This window comes from Lemur catta, chromosome 11 (assembly GCF_020740605.2).
Source record: "Lemur catta isolate mLemCat1 chromosome 11, mLemCat1.pri, whole genome shotgun sequence".
Classification (NCBI taxonomy): Eukaryota; Metazoa; Chordata; class Mammalia; order Primates; family Lemuridae; genus Lemur; species Lemur catta.
Window position 1 is genome coordinate 81,171,519 of NC_059138.1, and position 22,264 is coordinate 81,193,782.

The following is a 22,264-nucleotide window of genomic DNA, read 5'->3' on the forward strand; positions in this document are numbered from 1 at the left end:
AGAGCTTCCCTCCAATCCACAAAACAAAAACTAAAAACTACTGACCAGAATCTTCTTGAGAGCAGGAGGTAAGTATGGGCAGAGTTTTGGGGAAATTAGATTTCCGGGGTGCAGGACAACTACTGGTGTGTGTGAGCTGTAGTAGAAAGCTATGGGGACACAAATTTTCCCCAGTTTTTCTGGGCATGGTGAGTGGATTCCTCTTTCACTCTTTGAGTGACTCCAGTAAAGATTTAAGCTACCTGGCAACTAATTTTAAACATCAGGTTGGTATTTCCTTTATGGTGACTTCATGCCGTCAAAAGGTGGCTGGGATTTATAGGGTTCATATGTAAATTTAAGCTTCCGGTAAAGGTACAGTAAACTGTGTTCATTTCTCATTAATAACTATTTTTGTTACTGTCATAAAAGCCTTCATTGAGAGAAACATCCTGATATTTTTATAGATAAGTAGCTGGATTGGGCAGAGCACACTTAAATATATTATTTTTTCAATTCTGATGCTGACAGTGGGGAGATAAACAAGGTTCTCTCTTCCAGAAAGCTGCTTTGGCTGGGCTATCTCTGGATGTGTCCGAGGGAACAGAGACAGCAGTAGCTGCAGCAAAGGGAAGAGGGCACAGAGGCTTGGGGGTTCCAGACAGCCGGGAGGATGGGGACCTAGGGAGGCATCACAGGCACATGATGGACATCTGAAACCATGCATGCCTCATCTTCACGCCAGGAGCACTTCTTCAGTTCTCAGTTATTTCTCCATCCCATAGCTATGCTCTCAAAGGGACAATAGGTACAGCAAGCCATGTTCCCACACATACAATAAAACCAGCACGTGAAGGTTGGGGGTTGTGGGCTGCAAGGGTCCTTGCCCCCAGATTATTCTCTGCGTTATAGCACCACACGAGGTTCAGTGTGACAGATCCTACCACTTCTTAGCTGTGTGACCTTGGTCACATTTCTTAATGTGTCTATTAACTTAGATTCCTCAGCTACAAAATACAGAAAATAATCCACTTACCTCACAAAGACATTAAATGACATAATCTTTACATAACAGTACAATGAATGGCATATGACTTCTTACTTCTCATGAAGGTTACTTCTTATTATCCCTGTTATTGATTAGCTAGTATTTTTACACTAATGACAAGGACTAATGTTTTTTAAAAAAACATGATTAAGCTTGAAAACATACACTGAAACTTGAAAACTCATCTCTTTTGCCTTCCCTATATGCACAGATGATTCCTACGTAAACATGAGTACGTTTTCCTGAATGTTGGTTGCCTTTGTTAGTTTCTTCCCTACCCCTTTCATCATCTCCAATCTCCTAAATCCTTCAGGGTCTGGGCTCCTTGCCTTCCACTCCAAAAGGAGGTGGCTGGTGATCACTTCCAGGAACTCCTTTCCCGCTGAACCCTGTGGTTCTATGTGAGACCTGCCTGGACGCATCACCTCGTGTCGTCACTGCTCATTGTCTCGTCTGCCTTTCTTGATTGTAATCGGCTGCGGAGATGGGACAAGCCTTATTTATCTTTAAACACCTGTAACGTCTGTGCCTGGTTATAAAACGAGTGAGTAAAGATAATCAAATAAATGATTCATGGCATGCAATGTTCTTTGTTAAACAAAAGAAATGTGTGTTCAAATTATAAATGGCTGTCCCTTGGGCATTCCTGCTCCTTACGGATTTGGGCAAATCAGGCCCCCTGCACATTAGTCCTCCTCACAGTTTTCATGGTGTGTCTATGGTCCTTTCTGGCTTTCTGGTGTTGCTGCCTGAGTCAGAAAAGGGTCCCCTGCTAGCTCGGCCCTGTCTTTAGACCTAAACCCAAAGTTCTGCCCTTTCTTCTGTTTTTATACATGGAAGCCAGTCTTCTGCCATAATCCTTATGCTTATGAAGTGTTACAAATGTTTCGTGGATGTTGGGAGAAAAACTGCCTTTCATATCTGTGGCTTTTTACCATGTTAAGGACACTTGCAAAGTCTCACAGCGCCACAGGTGTCCCTGCCAGGTGCAGGCGCTGGGAGGCAGAGGGCAGGCCCTCAGGCAACACCCAGTCACACACAGCGAATCGGGTTTGTGTGTCACTTAGAATCATCCTGCATGGTCTCTAGCTGCAAATCCAGAGCATTAGATCCAGGTTGATTCCAGGACTTTGAGACCTGCCAATTAATTTTAGCCATTACCTTTATAAATGTTAATTTCTGACAGTAAATAATCAAGTAAACTTTGTTGTCCCTTGAATCAGAAAAATTCAGTGATGTGTTTGAGTATTTTCCATCAGTGGTAAACTGCAAGTCCCCTGACACCCCCTGCGACCAACAGCAGGGATCTTCCTTTCTTGCCAGCACTGTTAAAATGCAATTTGCATTGCATCCTACTGTATGGTGGACTCGATGAAGTGGTGGTTTTGTTATATTTCATTCATGTTCTAGAAGCAATTCCTAATAATTCTCATTTCAACATCTTGGGAGCAAGACCCACCTCCTGTTCTTTTCTTATACAGATACATTGAAATATTTGAGGGTGTGCAGACACACATACCTGCTAGTGGAGTCCAGAAACCCAGTAATACCGGAGAGTTGAGGCCAGTCGAGCTCATCGCTAAGAGCCGTTGGTAAGTCAGAGAAGGTGTTCTAAAGAAAAAAATTAGAGACGTATTTATCAAAATGGTCAATTTTTTTCTTTACAGGTAATAAGAATATCCATTGCTTAAGCATTGTTCTCTGTCTGTCTGTCTGTCTTTCTCTCTTAATCTCTCTCTTTCAGGGCTTTTGGCATTTAAGGCAGATGCCTCTTAACTTCAACTTTCATTGGAGAATTCACAATGATCAGCATCACCCAGGATCTGGCTTCCGTTCAGCTCTTGTGACACATGCCGAGCATAGGGCACCTCATACACTTAAGAGAGATGCTCCAGTACACAGGTAAACTTTGCATGCTTTACATTTTCTGAGATTTTCTCCATTTTCAGTTTAGAGCATAAGAAATTCAATTGCCTAAAAGTAATTAACCTGGAAATAATACCCGAGCCCCCAGCAAAAATGCCTTTCCTTGTGATCTAGTTTGGATATTTGGCCCCTCCAAATCTCATGTTGAAATTTGATCCCCAAGGGAGGAGGTGGGGCCTAATGGGAGGTGTTTGGGTCATGGGGGGATCCCTCACCAATGGCTCGGTGCCCTCCCTGTGGTAATGAGTGAGTTCGCACTAGAGCTGGTTGTTAAAAAGAGCCTGGCACCTTCCCCCTCTTGCTTCCTCTCTCCTCATGTGATTTGCACACACTGTCTCCCCTTCACCTTCTGCCATGTGCGGAAGTTTCCTGAGGTTCTCACGGGAAGCAGATGCTGATGCCATGCTCCTGTACAGCCTGCAGAGCCGTGAGCCAAATAAACCTCTTTTCTTTATAAATTATCCAGCCTCAGGTAATCTTTTATAGCCATGCAAAAGGACTAAGACGCCTGGGTTTAAAGCTGTGCCCCTAGTCAATAAACTGATGCTCCCTGACCTTCGTGGCGGGTCTTAGACACTTTCGGGAATCTAACTATGGTTCCTTTCCCTACAAAGATGCACTTGTACTAAATATGGCCTCTGATTTCAGGGGGCTCACAGGCCTCCGGCAGCTAGTGCACAGTTTGTTAAGAACTCCTGACACAAAGTGTTGACAAAAATAGGATTCATTTAAACCACATTTCCATGGCTGGTATAAAATTCTGGAGGAAAAATGTGGTGAGCTACAGCATTTTATAAGTTCCCTTTATAAGTGGCCTCTGGGACATAGCCCTCCTATGGTCTAATTTCTAGAAAAGCTTGTCTAAACTGGTGTGTTTGGAACAGGGCTGACAGAATCAGCAAATGAAAACACAGGATTCCAAGTTAAATTTGAATTTCAGGCAAACAAGAAATAATTTTCAGTATAACTTTGTCCTATGCCATGGTTGAAACATACTGAAAGAAAAAAGTTACTTATCTGAAATTCAAATTTAACTGGATGTCCTGTATTTTACCCAGGAATCCTACTTTGGCCAATATTCCCTTTTTGCCTTGGCTGACAGGAAACCTCAGTGAGTGGCTACAAGAAGCCCCTGCATTTCTCAACATTGAAAATCCATGCTTCCTTTGGATAAACATGAAAACCTTGGATCCTCCTTTAATGCTGTTTAGAATTTAAAATACATTAAAGATAATGTCTAAAGGCAAATCGCATCAAAGCGATTGTAGTTTTGAATACAAGTTTTTGAATGTCATGTGCTCCTGCCTCCTGCCCTCCTCCTCCCCGTGGTGATTCTCACCCTGACTTTTAAGGAATCTGGAATCTTCTAAGAAGATTCTGGAGGCTGTGAGGGGAAGGAAAGCCACACATCTCTCTCATCCACACCTTGAAAACGTGTCTTTGCTGTTCCTTCTGACTACAGAGTAGTACATGTTTGTTATACAAATTCAAACATGATAGTAATTTATGAGGTAGAAAGCCTCCAAGATATAACTATTGTGAGATAACCACTGTTTACAGTTTGTATTACTTGTATATATAAATGTCTAAACAGTTATATATAAAATAAATATGTAAAATCTACCATAAGTCTTTACACTTGGGAAACCTCAAGTCATTGTTCTACTTTCAGAGAAATAGAAAATAAGTACTCAAAATAAATAAAAACAAAATTTATGTTTCTCAGTTGTGGACTGTTAGGGGTTAAATTATGCCCCTCAGAATGTGACCTTATTTGGAAATAGGGTCATTGCAGACACAGTCAGTTAAGATGAGGTCACACTGGAATAGAATGGGCCCCTCATCCACATGACTGGTCCTTATAAGAAGAGGAGGAGGAGACAAAGAAACAAAGACACATGGGGAACACCACGTGGTGCGGAGGCAGAGATTCGAGCGATGCTTCCACACGCCAATGAATAGCAGGGATTGCAGCCCTCACTGGAAGCTGGAAGAGCAGCATGGAACAGACTTTCACTCAAACCCCTCAGAAGGAACCAACCCTATGGACATCTTGATCTTGTACTTCCAGTCTCCAGAGCCACTCAGTTTGTGGCACTTTGTTATGGCAGCCGGAGGGAACTAAGACATGGCCTGAGTTAGACAATTTGCTTGTAGTTCTTAATATTCATGGGGCTAAGATATGAAGCCTTCTGTTATGTTGATTTACTTTCAAAATAAGTCATGTCATAAGTGACTGTGTTTAAACACAGCAGTTATCGCAGGGTACCTTGTGTATTTTCCATGGGTCTCTGAGCTTCCTCTGCTCCTCCTTCCTCAATTGCCTCATCCTTCCACATGCCAATCCTGAGATTTCCTGGTCTGGAAAGAACGCTCCCAACAGATCTCAGAAGACCATCAGTTCCCGTGACTAATACTTTGTCTTCTCTTAGCAGTAGGCACCCACCACTTTCTGCTCAAAATTCCAACATTACTGTGACTTAGTTAATATTCTCTGTTGTGGTTTCTATTTCTCCTGCCACCATAGAGCAAAATTTTCCTTTTCTTTTTCTCTTATTTTCCCCCTACATCTTTCTGTTTGCAATGTGTGCTTGCTGTAGAATTTGAGAATATTCAATTCTGCTAGAGAAGACAGGAAACCAAATAAAAGGGATGAAACTCACAAGATGTGTTAAGCAGAGATAGTGAGTAAGCAAGTGACTTGTGAGATGTGGGCAGAATTTATGAGCTGAAGTAAGTCAGTAACTTGTATAAAATGTTAAAAGAATGATATGTTCCTTCCTTGCCCTGTTCCTTCACCTTTTTCTCTGTCATCTGTGCAATAGAAGCTCCAGACTTGGGAAAGTGGGTTTGAGTATTGATTCTGGCTGGGCCTGATCTCCCGTTCACAGGAAGGAGTTGGACAAGAACTCTGCTAGCATAGGAAGGCATGTCTGATACCCTCTGTAGCCTGGCAAACTAATGGAAGGCATGGTAATTCTAAAGTGTACCCCCAAAGTAGGAAAAGGGCTTTGCTCTAAAAATTGGGAGATTTGTCTTCCATGTCTGGCTCTTCAAATACTAAAAAGACACACAAATCAAGAAAACTCCATGATTCAGATATGACACCATTGGAAATAGGTTCCACTCTCCATGCAGCCCCCATTCTCATTCTAGGGTGGGTGGTAAAGTTCTTGGCTTTGGTGGGGGAAAGGGAGATGTTGAGGGGAGGAGTAGGATAGGTGGGAAAACAGTAGGTAACCGTGTCTTGGGAAGTGGGGTCTCCCCATTCCCAACGTTCTCTCAGCTTAGTCTCTCTGTATCAATCTGAAGAAATGGGTCTCAGCTACCTGGGAGATTCCTGGAATCCTTGTTGATATCCTGGAAGCCCCAGTTAGCCCTGGTATCATCCCCAGTGGGATTTAAGCTGGAGTGGACAGCAGATGGTGCTGAATTGAGGCTGGGGCCAGGGTGTGTTTGCATTCTCCAGCTGGAGCCCCGGAAGGCACAGGCAGGCGAGCTACATAAGTTTATCATCATTTGATTGACTTCAAATCATGCAAACCTGTGTTTTCCTGGTTGAATGTTTTTAGACTTCACTTATGGTGTTATGGCAAGGTTTTATTGCTACTAGCTGTGTGAAATTGGGGAAGATATATCCCAGTGTTTGTATCTCCGATGGCTGCAGGAATATTATCCAGTCTACTTCCACAGGACTGTTGGGAAGATCAAAAGACATAGTGAGAAGCAGCTGGACAAGTTGGAAGCCCCATATTGTGTAAAGCATCATGTTTAGGATGGACCACCTAGTGTCCTTTTTCAAGTGGATTGTCCCAGGTTTAAGAGGAGTGAAGTTTATTGCTAGATAGTAGAAAAGATTTGAACAGACTAACAGAATCCTCAACATATTTTTTCTTCCTTAGTAAATCTGGTAGATAAAAAGGAAAAGTAACGGCCATTAATAGCAAGTGTTTTATAGACCCTAGCAAAAAGAGAATATTTAAGTCATATCACATTAACCACTAAAAGCCTTATTCATGCAACATTATATCTAAGATATTTCAGGCATTTAAGGCAGGAAAAATGTAAATTAAGATTTTCCTCACCAACTCCTGCTTATTCCACTTGAGCATTTATGTTCCCAGGAAACTCATCTTAAATGTACATATGTGAAAAGATTTAATATTTACCAGCAAAAAATTTCCAAATTTAAGGAGCACAAGCAACTCAGTGAGTGTTAGATCAAACACTGCCTTGCTTCAAATTTTCTTCTGATTCTTATCAATGACATAAATGTGTCTTTATGTCATACTTGGCACCTGTATACTATTTTTGTATAATATTTTCATTTAATATTACTTTGTATATATGTGTGTGTGTGTATTTCCATGCATTGAGAAAGGTTGCTGGTTCTCATTGTTGTTTATTTGTTTAAATTTAAGGGGTACAAGCACAATTTTGTTACGTGGATATATTGCGTGGTGGTGAATTCTGGGATTTTGGTGTATCCATCACCTGAATAATGTACATTGTACCCATAAGGTAATTTCTCATCCCTCAACCCCCTTCCACCCTTCCACTCTTCCTAACCTCCAATGTCTATCATTCCACATTCTATGTTCACGTGTACACATTATTTAGCTCCCACTTACAAGTGATAACATGTGGTATTTGACTTTGTTTCTGAGTTGTTTCACTTATGATAGTGGCCTCCAGTCCCACCCATGTTGCCACAAAAGATATGATTTCATTCTTTTTTATGGCTGAATAGTATATATACTATTGTGTATATATACAACATTTTCCTCGTCCAGTCATCCATTGATGGACACTTAAGTTGATTCCATATCTTTACAATTGTGAATTGTGCTACATAAACATTTGAGTGCAGGTGTCTTTTTGATAAAAAGATTTCTTTTCCTTTGGGTAGATAGCCAGTAGTGGGATTGCTGGATCGAATGGTAGTTCTATTTTTGGTCCTTTGGGAAATCTTCATACTGTTTTCCATAAAGATTGTACTAATTTACATTGCTACCAACAATGTATACCCATTCCCTTTTCTCTGCATCCTCATCAACCTCTATTTTTTTATTATCATTTTTTAATAATAGCCATTCTGAATGGTGCAAGATGATATCTCATTGTTGTTACAATTTGCATTTCTCTGATAATTAGTGATGTTGAGCATTTGTATGCTTGCTGGCCATATGCATGTCTTCTGAAAAATATCTATTCATGTCCTTTGCCCACTTTTTAATGAGGTTGTTTTTTGTTGTTTTTAGTTGAGTTTCTTACTAATTCTGGATACTAGTCCCTTGTCAGTTACATAGCTTGCAGATATTTTCTCTTCTTTTGCAGATTGTCTGTTCACTTGGCTGATTACTTCTTTTGCTGTGCAGAAACTTTGTAGTTTAAGTTTCATTTATCTATTTTTTTTTTGTTGCTTGTGCTTTTGGGGTCTCAGTCATAAATTCTTTTCCTAGATCAGTGCCCAGAAGAGTTTCCCCCAGGTTTTCTTCTAGCATGTTTATAGTTTCAGGTGTTACATTTACATCTGTAGTCCATCTTGAGTTGATTTTTGTATAAGTTGAGGAATAGGGGCCCAGTTTCATTCTTCTGCATATGGGGATCCAGTTTTCCCAGTACCTTGAAAAAGGTATCTTACCCCTACTGTATGTTTTTGTCACCTTTGTCGAGGATCAGCTGGCTGTAGTATGTGGCTTTATTTGTGGGTTCTGTATTCTGTTTCACTGGATCTATGTGTCTATTTTTATATCACCACCATGTTGTTTTGGTTACTATAGCCTGGTAGTGTAATTTGAAGTCAGGTAATGTCATGCTTCCAGATTTGCTCTTTTGCTTAGAATTGCTTTGGCTATTTGGTTCCCAGTGAATTTTAGGATTGTTTTTTTCTAATTCTGTGAAGAACGACATTGGTATTTTGATAGGAATTGCATCGAATTTGCAGATTACTTTGGGCAGTATGGTCATTTTAATGATGTTAATTCTTCCAATCCATGAGCATGGGCTGTTTTTCCATTTGTTTGTGTCATCTATGGTTTCTTTCATTGGTGTTTTGTAGTTTTCCTTGTAGAGATCTTTCACCAACTTGGTTAAATATATTTATAGGTATTTAAATTTTTTTGTAGTTATTGTAATGGGATTGCCTTCTTTATTTGGTTCTCAGCTTTATCATTTTTTAGTGTATAGAAATGTTACTGATTTTTGTACATTGATATTGTGTACTGAAACTTTACTGAAATCTTTTATCAAATCTGAGAGTTTTTTTGGTGGAGTCTTTGGGATTTTCTGGATATAAGATCATATTGTCAGCAAACAGAGATAATTTGACTACTTCTTCTCCAATTCGAATGCCTTTTGTTTCTTTCTCTGGCCTAATTGCTCTAGCTAGTAGTTCTAGATGTTGAACAGCAGTGATGAAAGTGGGCATCCTTATCTTGTTCCAGTTCTTAGAGGGAATGCTTTCAACTTTTCCCTGTTCAGTATAATGTTGGGTATGGGTTTGTCATATATGGCTGTTATTATTTTGAGGTATGTTCCTTCTATGACTAGTTTGTTAAGGTGTTTTTTATCATGAAAGGGGGGTGGATTTTATCAAATGCTTTTTCTGCATCTATTGATATGATCATATGGTTTTTGTCCTTAATTCTGTTTATGTGATGAATCACATTTATTGATTTGCATATGTTATGGTTTTCATTTTTGATGACTATTTAGTAAATACAATAATTTGAGTTTGGAAATATTTTAAGCCCTGACTTCAACAAGCAACTGATGTTGGAGTTTCTTGAAGCTTTCTTAAGTGGGAGAAAGAGAGTAATGGCATCAATCACACATTCATCTGGTTCTGCCAGTCTTCCAGTGGTGAAGGGAATATCTTCCGTGCCTTTACTCCAGAGTTCACATTTGATCCCTCCCCATGCAGCAATGCTGTGGACAATTTGCACAGTGTATTCCCTTTTCTAATACATTTGACTGAGTTAGACCTAAATTGATTATTTTCAAACAGTATAAAGTCACCTGGAGGAATCTGCAAGCAACTACTGTTGGAAAAAGATACGAAAAGTATCATCAGTTAAATAAGTCTTTTTTTAAATCCATTCCTCAGGAGTTTAACTGTCAAAGCAGGCACCCTTGTTGTTTTACCAAAAGAAGAAAATAGCTCTTGGGTAGGTGTTTTGATAATGCTCGGAGAGTGTCAAGGCCTGGGAATCAGAGTCAAGGGCTATCTGTTTAGCACTCGGACCCCAGGTCTCTCAGTTCCGCTGGCCGGCTGCTCTGCCATCTGTCCTGCAGGTGGCGCACATGGAAGGTAAGCAAGGTTCCTCTTGCTTTATGCCTCTCAGCTCCACAGTGCCCCCACAGCCTCTCGCCTACTCAGATCTCCCTCCCCACTCTCCTACCTCATGAGTGCCTTTCCTATGGGAACACCAAATTACAAAACTTTACACAAACTTTCCTGCCCTCGTCCCATTCCTCTAGGCTTTGCTATGTGAATAAATCCTATAAATGAATCATGATGCTTGGATGTGCTATGTTTTCTGGATAACTTTTGTATTTTAAGCCAGAATGTGGAAAGGAAATAATATTGAGTTCCCTTTATGTGCCAGGCACTGAGACAGGAAGTGTGCACACATTGTCCAACTTAACACAACTCTGTGAAGGGTTGGTCTTCCTCCCTCCCTTCCTCCTTTTCTCCTTTCTATGAACACTTTGGAGCAACCATCATGTATCAGATGTTGGATATTACCTCTAAAAAAAGAACAAGAACTCATAGCTCAGACCAACAGCAGTACATTAAATGACCAAGCCTCCACTTAGTGAGAGGTACTGGAAGAGGCCCTTTTATAGTAGGTACCTCCTATTGCCGGCTCTGGCCCCTGGAGGATTCTGTATTTTCTGTTGGTGGGAGAATCCCCTACACAGGGTGGTGCAGGGCCCAGGTGAATAGAACTCAGAGGGAGTTTGGATGCCTTGCCAAGGTCACAGAGCTGGTAAATAGCAGGGCTGGGATGTGAACCCAGGTTCTGATGGAACAAGTCAGAGTCAGGGAGAGGCGTAGGGCAGGCAGGACCTGTACCACCCTCAGCTTTCCATAGCCCGCTTGTACCTGCTCCTTGCTTTGCCCCCAAGCTGCTAGATCCCATGATCACATGATTGGCTAAGCTGGGCTTGTTAGTTGTTGAAAAGGAGCCTTCCTTGTTGCCTGTTTGGGGGATAGTTTCTCAGATACTGCTTTGGGTAAAGAGTTCAGAAATCCACAGGGAATCCAAGAGTTCCCACCATCTTTTTCTTCTGTGTTTCTCATGTATGAAGGCCACGTTTAACTTCAGAAGAGTGCAGAATTAGTATTTTTTGGATACAATATGGAAATAGTATGTGACCCTACACAGTCCCCCTGCCCCGCACCTCCTCCCCACCCCCAAATCTCTACACCCAGGGCCTGTTCTGGCCTGACATATCCTGAGAAAAGGCAGCCACAGGGAACAACACACACTGCCGCTCCAGAGGGCTGTCCTCCAAGGGGGCCTGGCAGATGAAGGCCTGGGAGAGAGGACCTATCATCTGGTTTCTGCCTCTGTAATCTCAGGCTTAACTAGATTAGGTAGCACAGCTCTCATACACTAGTGCTTTGATACAGACAACCTCAAGGAAGTAATTTAGCTCTGTGAGTTCGATTCATAAACCTTATAATCCCACGTGCAGTGAGATGAGTCTCACATTGAGGGAAGGTCCCTGTGGCTCTATAATTTATTAAACACACAGACAGACAGGTAGAAAGAGAAGGGGAGAATTGTAAGTGTTCAATGAAAGTTGGCTGTCAGTAATATTAATAGGGAAGTCCAGAGTACAATGTCAGACTGTAGAAGGGACACCTATCCTACCTGTGGGGATTTGGGCAATGAATCTTGAACGAAATCTTATCTATTGCATGAGTCTTGTAAGGTTAGTAAGAGGGAGCTGGGACAAAAGAGGCAGAGGGAAAATAGTTCCAGCATTGCTCACATCACACGCACAACCTCAAGGCTAAGTTCATTATGTTAATATTATGTCCAAAGAAGACCAAGAGACATCAAGTATATCAGTTACATATTTCTATGCAACAAATTACCCACAAATTTAGTGGCTTAAAATGTACTCCATGCCGGCAGACTAGTAATCATAACTGCTCACCTCCTGGTATTATGCTTATCTGATGTACATTTAAGCTTCAACTTCAGCCAAATAAGGAACTATAAAGGAAAAAGTACAGTATTTCATCTTTGACCCTCTACCAGCCCAGAAGCTTGTAGGGGCAGTGAAGAAGTAGTCAAATGAAGAATTCTAGCAAAAGATGACCAGTAAATGAAAAGAGGACAGAATGGCAGGGGACATGCAATCTGTCATCATTTCACCTCAATGTGGCTCTTTATTTTTTACCTTGTCAGCTCCTCTTAGTTTCTTTCTTTCCCCTTTTCTATTATTTATTACTTAAGCTCTAACCCTATGATTTATTTATTCCATGAATGAGTCGAGGCATGCATTTATCTAACTGCCTCATACCACATAAGCACGCTTTTCTACCAAATTCCCTTCCTTCTGTCATTTTTTCCCAGGGTGATTGGAGGACTATATCCAGATTCGTACAAGTAGGAAAACAAGAATTTAAAATCTCCTGCTCTGACACAGAGATAATCCCAAGTCAATTCTCTTGTAAGTCCAGTGAAACAGATTCTTTCACAAGGGCCAGAAAGAAGCAACAAGAGATACATATCATAGGAGCTGACTCTTCTAATACTTTTGATTTTGTAGAAGTTTGGTCATTTCTAAATCAGCCAGGCTGCCATTTGTCGGAGGGTGAGCAGTTTTTCTTTTTAGGGAGGTAAGGTCTGGAATTTGGCACCAGAAGAAGCTCAATGTGCACAGTCAGCTTATGGAGGTGAGACTGGGGAGAAGAGCTCCCTGGGGCCACCTGATCACCAGGACTGAACTACTGTGATCACAGACAATCATCTCATTTTCCTCCTCTCCCTCTCTTTCACCTTTTGCCAAGAAGCTGTCACAAAACCTCACTGCACTGTCCTTTGGGAATTGCGCTCATCATGGCTCTGGGTAACTGCAGCAGCCTCTGGCCGGGAGCCCTGTCCCCTCACCCTCTCCTAGCATCTTCAACAGTGTTTCCCAGAATCTCCTGGGAAGTGGTCTTAAAGATGCTTATTGGGTGGGCTTGTTGTGGGGCCCTGGAATCTCATTTTGAGCAAGTGTCCTAAGTGACTGCAGCGACTGGCCAAGCTTGGAAAGCCTAACTGGCAGGTCCTGGAGCTCTTCAACGTCATCCCGACGTGGTGCCCACCTTCCCCAGCCTGTCCTCACAGTCTGCCTCTCTCATCCCGCAGCTGCCTAGGTCCCCCAACCTCCCGCTGACCCCTCAGACCTCTAGGCCTTGTCACAAGCTCTTCCTCCCACTACACTCTCTGTATTGGCCCAGTGCTGCTCATTGGTCAAGAGTCAGTTAAATCTCGACGTCCTTGCCTACGCTGGCCTTCCTCTCTCAGGGGTCTCCTCCTATGTTCTCCTTGAACCCTGTACATGGTTAGGTAGTGACACCTAACATGCTAGCACTAGTGCAGGGTCTGGCAAACTGTTTCTGTAAAGGGCCAGGCAGTAAATATTTTAGGCTTTGCAGGCCATTCTGTCTCTGTTGTGACTGTTGTAACTCAGTTCTGCTGTCCTAATGCGAAAGCAGCCATAGACAATATGTAAATGAATGGGCATGGCTGTGTTCCAATAAAACCTCATTTACAAAAACAGGGGGAGGGCAGCATTTGGCCCAAGGGCCATAGTTTCCTGACCTCTACCCTAGGGTCCAACTGGCTCAGTGTGTATCCGGGCTCCGTGTTTAAATATATTACTTTGGGTCAGTTAGCTAATCTTGCTAAGTCTTAGTTTCTTTATTGATACAACACACATATTAATGGGGCCATTTCAGTACTGTTTTAGTCTAGTTGGGCTGCTATAACAAAATACCTTAGACTGGGTAAGGTAAACAACAGAAATTGACTGCTCATAGTTCTGGAGATTGGGAAGTTCAAGATCAAAGTGCTGGCAAACCCGGTGTCTGGTGAAGGCTAGCTCTCTGCCTTATAGGTGGTGCCTTGTCACTGTGTCCTCACATGGTGGAAGGAGCAAAGCAGCTCCCTCCAGCCTCTTTTATAAGGGCACTAATTCCATTCATGAGGGTGGAGCCCCGATGACTTAATTACTTCTTAAAGGCCCCACCTCTTAATACTATCACACCAGGTATTAGGTTCCAACTTGATGAATTTTAGGAGGACATCAACATTCAGATTATAGCAAGTATTAAATGAGAGAAGGCAAAATACAACACCTGGTATTTGGTAAGCACATGGTAATATTTGCTTTAAATTATTATTATAGTTGTGAGCTTACTTGTTTACCTTCCCAACTAGACTTTAAGCTTCTTGAGGCTAGAGCTGGTGTTTTTCACCTCCAGAGCCCAGTTGTCCACCCTTATCTATTTTCTCTGTCTTTAATAACAGAATAGTGCTAGTTGAGCGCAGGGCTGCCCAGCCAGGGACTGTACTTCTCAGTCTCTGCTGCAGCCCCATGTGGCCAGGAGACTAGGTTCTGGATGACGGGCTGTGAGAGAGTGATTTGTGCTATCGTCTTGCCAACTTCTCCCAAGGTGGGTGTGCTGTCCCTTGGCCCTTTTCCTTCCCTGCAGGTGGGAGGAGGCCAGAGCAGGAGCGGCTACCTTGGACCCAGGGATGGAAGCTGCATACTGAGGATGATCTAACTGTCCTCCAGCCCTGGACTGCTTCCCTCTGGATTATTATGCGAGAGGAAAACACACTTCCATCTTAAGTCACTGAATTTTGGGACTCTGGTTCAACAGCTGAACCTATATCCTGCTTGATTAATAAACTAGCCTTTTAAGAAGGGCTGGGTCATCCATTCATTCTTGTTGGCTCTCAAATATTTTATCCACATAAGACCAGGACCTCTTCGCTGCTTCCTGATCTACTTTCCTTTGAGCTCTTTAGCAGTCAGGCTTTCAATTCTTGGCTTGGTGCTGCTGTCCTCAATTTCTGCTCCTGGAATCTTTGGACTTTGTATTTCAAGCACGCTCCTCTTAATTTTCCTTCTAGAAATTACAGTTTAGCTCATCCTTCTGGCAACCTCCCAACCATTGCCTTGAGTAGGAAATCCACAGGAAATCATACAGAGGCCAGTTTTGACCCCCATGTATTTGGCTAGGGCTGGGCTGGGTCATCTCTGCTGCCTCCCACCCCCCATGCTTCCTAAGGAGTGGCATGGAAGGAATTCAACGGCTTAAAAACACAATGAATGAATGGTGTGTAGCAATCAATTCTAATCATCCAAAATTATTTTTAATACCAGAATTCCCTCTTTCCACATCCCAAGGGACTTGAGATTCTTGGTGTTTCCCCTGTGATGAGTTAGTTTCATGAGATCCATTTTATGGCTAAGGAACACTGGGGAGACTGGAGCAAAGTGACAGATATTAATTAACCAGCGTGCAAGAGATTGTTCTCCAGTTGTACTAGCAGATAGCACAGGTGTTTACTGACTACCAACTCATGCTGCCTCCTGATGGGGAAATCTCTATCTCATGTGCCAGACGTTTTCAGAAGAATGACCCTGGAAGTGCACCTTACTTTGCCGGCAGATGAGAGGCTGGTACACTCACCTCGAGCAGGGAGAGAAGGGCACTGAGTTGATCAGAACTCAAGAATAGCCCACCTGGCCTGTGTTCTTCAACAGAGAAAGGGAACAGAAGAACCTTTTGTCTCCTGTGGCCTGATGGCTGCTAGAGAAAAGAATTCACCCCGGTGAACACAACTCCCTTTCTCTGACAGAATAAATGAGAAGTAACGAGGACTGAGGTTTCTCTCCTCATCGTTTAGCATCTTTAATCTGCTAGCCTGCAAGATAGTCTGAGAAGCAGAACATGTAATTTGGTCCAGTTTTACCAAACAACCTCTCCTCGTCTTAAAAAATAATAACAGACAACTCTAATGCTTAGATATTTCTGGAGTCGACATGAAGTTAACTCAGATAGAATTGCCATATTTTGTATGCACCATGGAAATCTGCCTTTATGCTTAATGGAAGCTTTATGTGCACAGATAAATCCTGAGAGAGGGAGCAGGGCAGGTTAGCGAGAGTAGGATGAGAGCTTCGCTACTGCCTGTGCTATTTGCAGGCTAATAAAGAGTAGCCAAACCTGATAAACAAAATCATCTCAAAGAGAGAAATGAAGCGCGTATGGGCTTGAAAGACAGGAGCTGCTTTGCTCTCGGGTGAATATGCATTTTCAGCAGCCAGATTAAGGATTCAGTTTGTCCTTGACACAGCACGAAATCCAATCTGTGTCTACTTACCCTACAGACAACAGCCTGCCAGGGGTCGTGCTAAGATTTTATAATAGGACAGGCAATGGTCTTCGCTAGCAAAATAAACATTTGGAAAATTGTATGTCAGAATCACTTCTCTCTCCCCCACCTCCTTCTTCAACATGTCATGCAATTCCGACTCAGTGAAATGCAGCATTTAATATTTTGGAAATAATTTTTGAGCAGATGGGAGAAGAAGCAGGAGGGCAGCATTCCTTGCTGGCCGGGATGCTCTCCCTACCCCCCCTTCTTTTTCAACAAAACAACTCAAGCAGGGATTGTTTTTCCTTTGAAAGAAAAAAAAAACGCACCAGCATAAAAGTGTTTTCAGATTTTCTCTGTTTTCCTTTGCCATCTTTCTAAGTTGGGGTTCTTCCCTGTGGCCTGGGTGGCTTGACTTGAACCTGACTGCCAAGGTTGAGACGTCTTGGGGAGAGGCTCTGGTTGTTTAAGGAGGGAGCTGGCGGATGCATTGGAGTGAGGCTCAGACCCTTTGTTTCTGCGGCACCTCCAGGGTGATTCTTCACACTCTCTTTATTGAACTACAAATATCTTTCCAGATGAACACACTCCTAATCTAATTAGCTGTAAACAGGCCTCCCGGGTGCCACACTGCTTAGCCAGAGGATGGTGTGCGGGAGGGGAGAGGGCTGCTGGGGAAAGAACACCCCAGCCAGCAGATCCCTTCTCAGTGGATGCAGTTGGGACGGGGGCGATGGATGCACCGGACTGTTTTCTGCCTCGCAGGGAGACAAAGGCAAAGAAATGTTGCGTAGCCTCATCCAGGGCAGAATGGCCTATTACGGAACAACGTCGGCTTGTTTTTCCACAGCATTTACTGTCCTGTCCAGACAATGTGATCAAATTGTTGGCACAGCAAAGGAATGGCACGAAACGTGTTTAGGCTTCCTGAAGGCTCTTGGTGTGCAATGCGCATTCACACTGTCAGACCCTGGGCGAGACCACGCGGCCTGATGTCTACTTTGCAGTAGGTGCTCCTGTGATAGTCCCTCTTGGTGTGGAACACAAGTTCCTGGAGGGATTAATTACATGGTGGGGTCACAGTTACTCCTACACAATCCAAATTCAGAACCTCTGTCCCTTGGAGCAGGTCAGAGAAAGGTCATGTGGCCTCATTTTAAAAGATGACTTGTGGTTGCTTGGATTCCTACAGGCCATTGAGGAAGGAATGATCTGGCATTTGGTCAACAAGCAGCCCATCCTGGGGGTTTCAGGGGACTGGGTGGGGGCGAGGCAGGCTCCAGGGTAACAAGAGACAAAGAAATGAGGTTCTAATTGGGCTGAGGCCACGCTGACAACCAGCTAGGCCTCTGGGTGCCACCGGGCCCTCAAGGTTGAGTCACTGGTGTTGCAGGGGGACTATGAAAGCTGTTCCCTGGCCACTTGCCCCAGCTTCCCCCACTGAACAGTGTTTGCAGCTCTTCTACCGGCTTTTATGTCCCCTGCTGTCCAGAGCCCGGTGCTGACTCCAACTGACTCCAGACTCAGTCTGAGAGGATTTGAGCAGCTTGTGCTGGGGAAGCCCTTGTCCCTCAGCTCCAAGCCCACCCTGCTCTCCTCCATGACACTGGGCTGGATGCTGCACACTCCACTTCCCAGGCCTCTCATGAGGCGGCATCTGCCAATGGGAGGCCAAGGAAGGAGAAGGGCAAGTGAGAGGAGGGGAGAAGGGGCTATGTCCTGTCTCCCAGTCCAGGGCCTTGACCTCTGGCAGCACCCTTTGTCACCTGCAGCTCAGTCTCCCTGTGCCCTTCTGTGGTCCTCGTAGTTCTCCGTGGCCTGCACACCCTTGGCAGTCAGGATGCAAACTGTGCTGAACTCTGAGCACCAGCTGTGCCCCTTTCTCTCGCTGCTGCTAATTCCCCACCTTCCTTTTTGTTCTCCGGCCATAGAATCCACACCTGCTTCTTGCAGTGATAATCTCGGATTAGTTCAGCAACCCTCTTTTTGCTCTAATATCCATAATCAGTTCCCTGGGTTAAATCTAACACCCGTGCAGCCAGATCCCTCTATTCAATCCCCTCCATGTGAATGCTTTTACCTTCCTCTCTGGTCCCTGCTAAACGTTGGCTCTGACGCTAATTATATGCTTAGTTTGAAGGGTTCCACCTGCCGAGTTAGCCACAAGGCTGAGGCTCTCATCCTTTGTGGTGACATCACTAAAAGGCTGTCACACAGTAAAAGGAGATGGGCCAGAAGAAGGGTGGGAAGAGAGGGTGGGTTGTGGAGGGATCTGAGGAGTTTTACTAAATGTTTCTTCTTCCCTGTTTCCATAACTTCCCAATGAGGTCTAGGAGCCTTAGGGCTTTTACACCTTTGAGAACTGAAGTTATATTTCACTTTTTCATGAGCATCTAAAATCTGAACAGAAAGAAGGAACTTCTGAGCAGTCCAGCTATTTCTCTGGAGTGAAACATTGCCTTGCAAACCACTGGGAAGCAAACACACCCCTGCACAAGCATGCAGAACCCTTGGGCAGAACGAGGCCTGGTCTCAGCGGACGCTGTCCTTGGTGCCTCACATGTTCTGAGATGCCGTGGAAACACTGGGTTTACAGACCAGCCGACACGGTGGCATCCCCATTTTGCCCTGAAACATTCTATCTTAGTGTATCTCTTCTCTGGCATTTCCAGACGTGAAGAATTTTGAAAACTACATGGGAGTAACCTATACGCCCCCGCTTCTTTTGTTTTTTTTTTTTTTTTTTTTTTTTTGAGACAGAGTCTCACTTTGTTGCCCGGGCTAGAGTGAGTGCCGTGGCGTCAGCCTAGCTCACAGCAACCTCAAACTCCTGGGCTTAAGCGATCCTACTGCCTCAGCCTCCCGAGTAGCTGGGACTACAGGCATGAGCCACCATGCCCGGCTAATTTTTTTTTCTATATATATTTTTAGTTGGCCAGATAATTTCTTTCTATTTTTAGTAGAGACGGGGTCTCACTCAGGCTGGTCTCGAACTCCTGACCTGGAGCGATCCACCCGCCTCGGCCTCCCAGAGGGCTAGGATTACAGGCGTGAGCCACCGCGCCCGGCCCCGCTTCTTTTGTAAATCCTCAAAGTTTGGACATTAGAGGCAGCAGGAAAGCCCTATGACAGTATGGTCTGGGGACTCCTGGAGGGGTCTTTGAAATCCTCATGGGGGTTCATGAAATCACTAATTTTCATCAGAGCACTAAGACTTGTTGACCTTTTTCACGCTAAATCATTTATGAGGATACGATGGAGTTTTTAAGAGGCTGCATACACAGGTATCGGAACAGATTGAAGGCAGAAGCAGATACAGGGACCCAGCTGTCTTCTCGTAAGGAGATTCACAGAAATGGAAAACAATGCCATGCTTCTAACATTTTTTGTTTTGGAAAATAAAGTTATTGGTCAAAAAATAGGTTAACATGTAATTTGCTTCTTATTTTTATATAAATTAATATTTCAAAAATTTCTGTTTTGATCTCTGTTAGAGTAATTATTCATGGATATAATTGACAGATATTGATAAATAGTTGTGTATGTGACCCATATCTATAGCTATAATTGACATATATCGATGGATATAATAACCCACATAAACCAAAGTTCTCTGGCTCATCGATGTTTTCTAAGAGTGCAAATGGGACCTGAGACCAAAAAGTTTGAGAACTGTCCCTCTTTATATGAGATGCTTCATACAGGGCACCACTTAGGGTGATCGTAACTAGTGACTAGAGAAGAGAATGAGCGTCCACTGAGCCTCTGTCACCTTGCTAGTGTTTGCCGTGTTCACCGGCACATTATACAAGCAGCGCCTTAGGGTGCAATGAGACAACACCTCTATTCCTGCCCCCACTGCCCATGCACGCTGTGGTGCTAACTCAGTTCAGCCCTTGGTCCTGGAAGAAAATCCAGGCCAGCCCAATTATGCATATGCTCATTCTCAGGTAACACAGATTCCTCTAGTTGAGTTAAATTCCATTTCAGAAAATTAAAATGTCTAGTCCTCGTAATTTTAAGTAAAACTCCTTGCCCCTTGCTCCACCCGGGCTTGAGGCTGGCCATCTGCACCCGCTTCCTCTGTCCACGTGGCCAGCTTTTCCTTCCACTTGCCGGCCGAGGCTTCTGAGCCCTGGGGACGGCAGTGGAAGGAGAGGAAGTTGGCTGTGACATTCTACAGTGGGGGCTGTCGTGGGGCTCTTGAGAGGCCCTGCTGGGAACAAGTGACTGCACCTGCCGTGGTAGAGTCGCTGCCTTCCCTACACCCCACTGGTCACTGGAGTTTGCTGCTTCAGCCCTGGTCAGCTGGAGGTTAAGGCCCGTGAGGTCACCTTGCCCCATGGGCCATCCCCTGCAGATGTCCAGTGGCCCAGGCCAGCTCTACCTTCCTGCCCAGGGAACACATTCTTTTTGTCTCGCCACCTCAGTCACTGCCTTTACATTCCTCATGGGGGCGTCAGACACCAGCCCTCTTGTCCCCAAGCTCTGGAGACCCCGTCCAGGTCTCCTAGTGGCCTTCCTATGGCGAGAAGGGAGCACTGGCACCTCTCCCCCACAGGGAGAGCTGGGCCCCACCTGGACACTGGCGCTTCCCAGCCTCAGCTCTTGGCCCTGTGGGGTGAGAGTGAAGGGACGGGCTGCAGAACTGGCTTCACTCCCTTCTTTCGCAGGTCCTGTGGGAGTGGTTTAATATTTCACTTGGAAGAAATATTAAACAGTGGGAAAGTCCACCTTGTCTTGGGGTTTCAACTAAAACTTAGGTAGAAATAAACAGTCCAATTTTTAACATCTCATTATAAAAATCATCCCAAATTTCTTATGAAGTCTCCATCATTATTCATATTTCATAGATGGGGAAACTAAAGCTCCAAGAAGTAAATGTAAGTGGTTCAGCAAGGATTTGAACTCGGGTCTATCTGATTCAAAGTCCAAGAGTATTCTATACACAGGTAAGTTGGAGGCCTGAAATTCCCCTCCGGGCGCTGCTCCTGACTCCCCGAGTCAGCTTGGAGCACGGCTCTCGCGCTGTCAGGAGGTGTCTGGCTAGTCCAGGCTGATGCCTAGACTGTCCTGGCATAATTATCAGCAGTGATACCTCTTCTCTCAAAGCTCCCAGTTTGGACAGTAAATTCTGTGCTCACCAAAACTACTGGGAGCTGGCAGGTGTGGTGCAGAGGGATAAGAAGCACCAGAAGTTTCTTGGCAGAGCTGATCTTCCATTAGAGTCCCCAAAGGCTGGCTGAGCCCCTGTGGGAAGATCTGCAGTTGGGAATGAGGTCCAGGCAGCCTCGTCCAGAATGCAAGGATGCCAGAGGACAGCCCGGGATCAACCCCAGGGCAGTGACACATCCACCCAGGGAGCGTGGTGTCTTTAGGAGCTGTCATAAAGTGCACAGGATGGAAAGGGTGTGAGAAAACACATGTCCACTGTTGATTCCAGACAGCGTCTGAGTTTTTCCGTTTCCTTTCTTCCCCACTGTACTTCCCTGGCTTAAGACACTTTTACTAGGACTAACAACCTCCCAGTTTGTCTTGTTGCCTGATTCCGCACTCCCCGTCCCCACCTTGCCTCATGAATCCATCCTGTCCAGAATGAATTTTCTAAAATTCAGATCTGACCCTTTCTCAGCCCTTCAGTGGCTCCCCTGGCCTTCGGCATAAACTCTGAGTTCCTTCACATGGCTCCCAGGCCCCTGGAGACCCACCCCACGCACCTCCCCAGGAGCCCCTCTCACCTTCCCACCTGTGTGTGGTGAGCTTTCGCTCAGCCACACCGAACTTCTCCTTTTCAGAATGCTGAACCCACTTGCTCCCTTTGCGCCTGCTCTTTCCTCTGCTAGGACACTCCTCCCTAGCTCGGCTACACCTGGCTACCTCCCACTAATTCTTCCACTTTGCATATGCTGTC

The 22,264-nt window shown here is 44.3% G+C and overlaps 1 protein-coding gene and 1 long non-coding RNA gene across 2 annotated transcripts in view; one reads left to right on the forward strand and one right to left on the reverse strand.

Moving 5' to 3' along the window:
- Window positions 1-22,264, reverse strand: part of AOAH (acyloxyacyl hydrolase) — a 201,322-nt gene that overhangs the window by 74,787 nt on the left and 104,271 nt on the right. The window contains exon 12 of the mRNA XM_045564068.1: window positions 2,547-2,638. Coding sequence (XP_045420024.1) covers window positions 2,547-2,638 — 92 coding nt within the window. The remainder of the gene's footprint in view (window positions 1-2,546; window positions 2,639-22,264) is intronic.
- LOC123646892 lies at window positions 1,557-4,110 on the forward strand. Its single transcript, XR_006738084.1, has 4 exons — window positions 1,557-1,571; window positions 2,509-2,619; window positions 2,772-2,929; window positions 4,056-4,110. It is a non-coding gene; the product is annotated as an uncharacterized LOC123646892 (long non-coding RNA).